The 7,711-nt window shown below is 39.3% G+C and overlaps 1 protein-coding gene across 1 annotated transcript; it reads left to right on the top strand.

Moving 5' to 3' along the window:
• Positions 1–393: 393 nt before the first annotated feature.
• On the top strand, positions 394–3,691 carry LOC145447797 (uncharacterized). The gene is made up of 4 exons (XM_080326071.1): positions 394–1,676; positions 1,735–1,780; positions 2,610–2,778; positions 3,531–3,691. Exons 1-4 carry the CDS (start codon positions 462–464, stop codon positions 3,667–3,669), a joined length of 1,569 nt encoding a protein of 522 aa, XP_080182197.1. The 5' UTR covers positions 394–461; the 3' UTR covers positions 3,670–3,691.
• Positions 3,692–7,711: the final 4,020 nt, after the last annotated feature.

The raw sequence follows: 7,711 nt of genomic DNA, 5'->3' as shown, positions 1-7,711 counted from the left end.
TGACCAGTCAATGTTTCTCATCGACAGCAATCAGGTATCCTTTGATCTGCTACTACAGAGAATTGTCAAATTGTTGTGGCACGCGTGAATACTCTTTTTTTCATTACACAACCTGTCTTGGGTAGAAAACTAGTAAACATGGGAGTCTACCAGTTGGAGGAATGTCCCTCACCCCTACGCATGCTGCAGGCAAATAATATGATTGATACGACTCCGTTACATAGTTATAAGGGCTTTGTAGTCCTTAAACATTTCCCTCCGGATGAATGAATCACCATTGTGATGCTTATGGATAGTAGGAAGATTTTGATAATATGATCAAAATTGAAACATGATCGTTCCTGAAATTCTGAACTCGTATATTTACGTAGGCTAATCAATCTGAATATGTCGATATTTTTTGTTCTACTGTCAACCCATTTGTTTTTGCTATTGCGATTTTTTGGTGGCCGCCGTCTCAAATGATGCCTACATTTAACCAGTCTGTTACAGAGAGTTGTGTAATGGATGGTGTAAATTCTTTGCTACCAAAAAATATGTCGGATAACGCTATTGATTTGCAGTCCTTTTTGGATGTCATCAGGTCCTGTGAAATGAAGGCAACAAAAGATCAAGAGGATAAATTGTTGGAATTTATAGTAGAAAGTGGGGCAGAGACTATTGATGACCTTGATTTCATTGAGATAAATGATATCGGTGACATCTTGCCTCTTGTGAAGAAAAAGAAGTTTGTAAAACATGTGAAGAATTACATTAATTCCCATTCATCAGTAGATGTCTCTGTCGACGATTCCTCCACTAGCGAGTGTGTAAGCAACCAAAGTTATGAGAGCTCTACTACCGACCTGGAAACTGAAGAAGAATCACCTCAAGATTTTCAATTTCCATGGTGGAGGATTTCCGCGAGCATGAAAAGTTGGCTGGGAAAAAAAAGACCAAGCCCTGCTGAGAGACAAGCTTTCGTCCGTGTTGTAGCGGAGGCCATCATGGAGCACAACTCAAATCCATCAAGAGGGAACTTGAAACCAATAGCCAAGAAATTGGTTTCGCTATTCCCAAAGTCACTTCGAACTATTCCTCTTGGTAGCGCAGCTAACTCGGAGTCTGACTATTATGGTCTTTTATCCCAATTGGAGCATAGAGTGCGAAACGTCAATCGATCAATTTCAGTGCCTAAAGTCTCGATGAAAAAGGAAGACCATGGATGCAAGATGTTCAATCCACCTGTCACAAAATATGAGGAGGAACTCGAGAGTATAAGATTAGAAATGCTTACACACTTCCAAGAAGCAAACACTGTTGCAACAAGCATTACGTCTTCAAAATTATCTGAGGTCTTCCCCAATTCGCGTAGAATAATCAATTCTGGAGTTGGTGTATGCGAAATACAACGCGATTGGCCAATGCTATTCACGTATTCCGGGTATTGCTGTCATTACAACGACTTGGTGGATGGCCATCCTCTCGAGGACTTCAGAGTCAATTATATGAAGGATGCTTTGGAGATGGTGTGTTTCTTACAGTCACTTCAATCAAAAAACAAAGCAATCCGCCGGCTATGTGTGGAGATGTTGAATGCCAAGAAGTCAGAGCAGAATCCAGACCCCAACATATTTGGTCTCATTCTCCTTATCATCATGTATTTCAAGGAAGATGTTGGAAGTTTATATAAAAAAGTAAGAATGATCATGTTTTTAATATTATTCAATTCTAATGTATGTTAATAAATTACAGAATGTTCATGAGGACACGCCATCCACTCCATGTATAATTACGAATGGTGAGTTCTTCAAATTTGTCACCTCTTTAATAAGTTGTTGCACTAGTTGTTATTGCTTTGCTCTGATTGATATGTCATCATGTCAGGGTTGGCTTTCTTCGCTCCGTATCTTGGGTTGAAATAAAGCTATAAATCAGTTTTTTTCAAGTACCGGTATATGACCCGATGGCACCCAAGTGATCTTTACTATAGATGTAATATTTGTGGAATCAATTGCACGGTAAAAAATTCTTCGCAGTTCGCACGATTTCCTGAGGATATTTTATAGCCTACATATTCAAGGTCACTTTCTTGAGTACTATTGACAATAAGTGAAACACAAAGAAAAGTCTTGACCAGAACATGGCTTGATCATGAAAATGTGTCTACCTCTGTATTACGCAACTGTTTTTTGCCCTGTCTGTGTCTTACATAATCGTGAAAACGTAGCATATAAATATCAAAAATGCATTCTGTTTGATGTGTGGGACTTCGTTTGCTAGTTGCCACAACACTCAGATTTGGGTCGTGGCCGTGAAAGTTTGATAGCCCCTGCTATAAATGATTAACCAACGGTTAAATGCTACTTACAGGTTTCAAATATCATACTGTGAACGACCATTGATTAACAGCTAATTACTTACGTAGTTGAGGAGACTGTTTTTATATTCATTCCATGTGTAGCACCTATGGAAATTATTGTATAATTGGTTTATAATTCATGGAAATTATTGTATAATTGGTTTATAATTCATAAAAATGACTTTCCATCTTTCAGTCGAGAATGAAGAAAACTGATTGAATTTAATTTATCATATTATGTGGCACTGTAAGTCTTCTCTGTTTAAAGGTGAGCCGATTTTGCAAGCTACAAACTTTTCACTAATCGTGGACAAAAGCCTGATAATGGAGGGGATTTCGTCGCCGCTGGAAGCGCTGACCGTTTTGTTTGCAAGCTACTATATCTTTAATATAGTTTACCCAAACGATCTCTCCTTAACGCTGCAGTTCTTGGAAAGGTATGATTTGACTAATATCTTTGCTCAAATTGTACATTGAGGGCGGAGATAATAAAGTTAGCCTATCCTGGAGAATGCTAAGCATGTGAATAAAAACTGCTGATCTGGACGCATTTTAGGCAGAGATAATAAAGTTAACTGATCCAGAACAATGCTAATCGTGTGATTAAATACTGCTAATCGCAACACGAAAAAAGTTGGAAAAGGTTAGGCGTGATGTTTATACTCGAGGTGTACCGAGTTTTCAATCAACTGGCGTTATCTGTTGCATCATAATGCGAAAACGCGTTATAGGCTGTCACTTGACAAATAGTTGAATGAAATAGCAGCCTCCTGATAACGATACTGCCTCTGTAATAAGTAGAATTATCCTCATCACGAAATGAAAGTCATGTCCAATTGTACAGCTAAGTAAGGGATTATGGAAGATTGGTATCGCTCTGCAATGGTGGGTACTTTATTCGTTGATTGTTTAGTGCAGCCATTACCTAGTAGACAATCATTATCGGAAATATTTGTGCGTAGGAATGGTACTCAGTGTACGTAGTTATCTATAGTTTGTTCCGGTTTGCTAAAACCTGAGATTAACACTAACTTTATGCGCTGCGATCAACCGGTTTCCTTAATCCTAGGTTGGGAAATCTTTACGAACGCGATAATCGACTTCATTGCTAATCCAACTTTATTATCTCCGCCCTGAATCTTGATTTTTTAACGGAATGTTTCGAACTCAATGTAATAATGTTTTGCAGTCAAGTCGCTGGGATCGAACTGTCCAGTGGCTTCAAGCGAGGAAGAGCAAAGAGAAAGAAAAATAGCATTGAGGGAATACCAATAGCTGTCATCGGTTTATTGGACCGTTTCCAATTTTGGAAAGATTCCCTGAAATGAATGCTGTGAAGTTTTGCAAAAAGGCTTTTGCTCGTTGCAATATGATTTGAATGTCGGTGTGAATAAGGGTGAATTCACCTGGCTGCATGAATACTAGGGTTGTTCAAAAAAATTTCTTGAGTGTACTGGCTAGTTGATAGAATTCTGAGGTTGGCTAAAATGCTGTAGAGATTTTATTAATATGAGAATTTCCCACTCTACATGGTTTTTTATTTCTAATCCAAATATTGTACTAAAACTTCTACTTCTACGGGTGTGGATGGAGCCAAATTTCTTACGAACTGATTTACCTAGAAAACCAGATAATTCCATGGACAGCCAGTTAAATTTGTAATACTTTTTTTCGTATCAAATCAAATGTTTTCCACTCCAATCAATAGCTACACTTCAACAGGCTGCATTTATCCAAATTTACTGTGCAGTGTTTTTTAGCCAACTCTACAATTTTATCAAGTAATTTTTTCAACCATTTTTCTTCAAGTAGCATGATCAGAAAAATGGAATTAACATTGGATCTATGTTCAGGTGGCAGATTTCCGAGAATTCCATACACACCAATTAATTTATGCTTTCCTTTACTTGATCCGATTGGATTGCATGGTTCAAATGCATCTTGGAATAACAATAATTGCAAGTCGTTATCATCGAAACAGGCACTCTTAAATCGTAGACCGTCTTTAATATCATGCAAAAGACTAGCTGGCAATGATCTATTGTCTTGTGATAGGGCAATTTTTACTGAGCTATCACTTAAAATCGTATGCAAAGTCTTCTGAATTGGTACATAATATGCAGTACATTGCTTTCTGCCCGATTGTACTAGTACCAAGGGTACAGGTTAGGGTTAGTTCGGATATCAATAATTTTCACTATCCGGATAACGGATATATCCGGATATTTTGGAATTTATCTAACCGGTTAACCGGATAATAACTGCTAAGTGAGACAATCCATTTCATTAGGTCTGCATGTAAAACGGATCGAAAAATCATTACACAGTGTTATTGTAGAGTACCTACCTACGCGCGCAGTATGAGCGAATACGAGATAAACCACGCAAATTTAATGTTCACTGCTTCTGCAATGCCCTCTTTATAAAGCACAGATGCATCAATTGTGGGATCCTGTAGCCGGGACCGGAATTTTGTAACAAAGAGTCCACGTTCATTGAATGCTTTTTCAGCTTCCACAGAAGTGGGCTGAATAGAAAGCAGCGCTTCGTAGAGAGTCAAAAGGTTGGCAGGTCGTACGCCGGAAACTTCAACGGCTTTACATCCTTTTGACCATCCTCATGTTTAGGTTTGGAGTACTAGAAGGACGACTAGCTGATACTGAAATTGATGCCGACATGATACCTCGCTCTAATTCACGTGATCAGGCACGCAGCCAGCCGAAAATGTAGGGGGATTGAAATAAAATCAGGGGGTTTGGATTTTTTTTTCGAATTAATCATCAGCGGGAATCAATTACGCTTGCACGCACGCACATTTTTGCGAACATTCGATGTCATTCAGTTTCGCGGTGTCACTCTCAGAATCACTAATTAGAATACACTTAACGGCATATCGTCAACAAGCCATCGAGAGATAGGAGCCAATGCGTGCTGGGTCCGAGATGGTTAGGCCAGCGATTATATCGTTCGTAGGCCTATTGCAGATGCGATTGTGTAGGTCAACGATAATATCGTGAGCACCAAGCCAATGAAGATGCGATTGTGCAGGCCAGCGATGGAATAGTGTGTACACTGCACATGGCCTATTGCAGATGCGATTCTTCAATCCAGTGGAACTATCGGCTTGTTGAAGACGCGATAAATCAGGCCAGAGACGATAGCCGAGCGCGCGGCAATCAATGACCTAATTTAACGATCTTCTCAGCAGGAGATCGCGTCACATCACATTGTGCAATGTGTACAGACGCATCTCGCTAATTGACAACACGCTTCTCGTTAATCGGCCGCGCCAACACTGAATACGACTTATTGAAGCTTACTAAAACGTGTAAAATGCATTAGCAACGATTCTTTTTTATCCGGTTAACCGGCAGAAAAATATCCGGATATCAGATAGTGAAAATACCCGCGGTTAACCGGTTAACCGTTATCCGGATAATCCAACCCTAGTACAGGTGCCACCAAGTTGAATTCCGCAGAGTAATACTGACGACGTCGGTAACTGGAAGACAAAAGACCCGTGTTCTGGAAGCACTTGATTTTGTTGCGGTCAACAATATCAATAATAGAATGCTGAGTTTCCAAAGGGATAGATGAATTCCTTGAAGTATTATGCAGTGATTCTTCAATATTAGTGAATGAGATATCTAAGCATGCAGAAAACTTATCCACTAGATATTGAATAGCCGAATTTGCAACAAGATGTGAGCTTTCCAAACCCAGCAGAGCATGGGCTATGGACCACACAAGCAAATCGTCTTCACATAGGTGTGCTGGCGGAACAATAAATCCACGGTCAACGTGTAAATGGTTGCTGTGTGTTGAGACAGTTTCTTGGTTGGATATTTGTGGCACTACTTGCTGGTTTGTGTCTGAGCTACCATGACTTGGAGAGCCATGATGTCTGGATAAATGGCAGGTGAACGAAGAAACAATGCTGTATTTCATACAACAATCTATGTGCGGGCACTCCACTTCGACACCATCATTCATATGCTTCTTCAAATGCCATATAAGTTCGGGGTAACTCTCATAAATTTCTTTGCAACCTTCTTTTTTACACTGCATGTTAAAGTCAGAAGCAAGATACAGTTTGTGACTACGTTCGTACACGACTCGATGTTTCCGAGCATAATGTAACTTCAACGATACGAAATTGCTGTAAGAAGCATGGCAGTTCCTTTGTTGACACTTGAAGGTACAGTTTCTCATACCAATATGCAACCGCATATGGCGTAAATATTGATCTCTGGTACTCTTTTCGATTGGAAAGCTACATATATCACACAACTCCATTTTTAATCTAAAAGATCTGTCAATTGAGAAGTGTGTTAATTAATCATGGGAAGTTAGTTGGTAGTAGTTTGCCTAGTAATAATCCAGGTAGTTTTAGCAATATCTACAAGTTTTCCACCTTTATTGGTCCAAAACAAATTGCAAAACTAAATACAAGTGCCAAAAGCCGTCGAGCTGCATTCACAGGTAGGCAAAAAGGCAGACATTGCAACACAAGAAATAATTTCAAATTCATCAACCACAGTTAATTTTATTGGATGTTTACATAATATATATTCATATGTAGCTTATCACTCGGTCATAAATAAGCAATAAGAAGATTTCACAAACAGATTTGTTCTCAAATATGGAGAACACAACCAACAAAATAGCTGGCCAAAGGTAAACGGAGAAACTTCTACTTTTTCTGAAATACATCCAAATGGTGTGTTGGCAATTACACTCTATTGGCAAAAACGCACTTGCTACCAAGGACTGTGTGAATGATCAACTATTTCTTTACCAGCAATCAAGTTGCAAAACACGTAAACACCTGTACTAGTAACAAGTCTTCAACTGATTGAAAGATGTTATAAATAAGCATATAACAGTGGTTCCTAGACCTTCTCACCTTGGCAAACTAAAAAATTTGTGATCATTTTGCAGCAAATGCATTTCATTACAAAATATTCAAAAAAATGGTGTTAATGCAGTACAAGAGCCATATTATATGAAAACATACGACTGAAACTTATGTCCATTTATTAGTTGTTGTGGCTGTTAAGAGCGTTTGTTTGTAGGGCAAAGCCTAATTTTAAATATTTAGACTAAAATTGTAAAAAAGACACAATTTGGGTTGACTATTCTAGGGGATGAATAAGGTGGGTGGAATAATGATCCAAGAATACCATGACTACTGTTGTGTAGAATAACAGCTTAGAGCAGTGGTTCCCAACGTGGGCGATATCGCCCCCCAGGGGGCGATTTGGCGATCTAGGGGGGCGAAAATGACGAAGGGGGCGACAGGGGGGCGAAAATGGACAAAGGGGGCGACGGGGGGCGAAAATAGCGAAGGGGGCGATAGGGGGGCGATGA

Source organism: Botryllus schlosseri, chromosome 10 (genome assembly GCF_051294905.1).
Source record: "Botryllus schlosseri isolate E-star chromosome 10, Bs_hap1, whole genome shotgun sequence".
NCBI classification, from domain to species: Eukaryota; Metazoa; Chordata; class Ascidiacea; order Stolidobranchia; family Styelidae; genus Botryllus; species Botryllus schlosseri.
The sequence above is the reverse complement of the archived record's forward strand: the minus strand, read 5'-3'. Positions and strand labels throughout refer to the sequence as shown.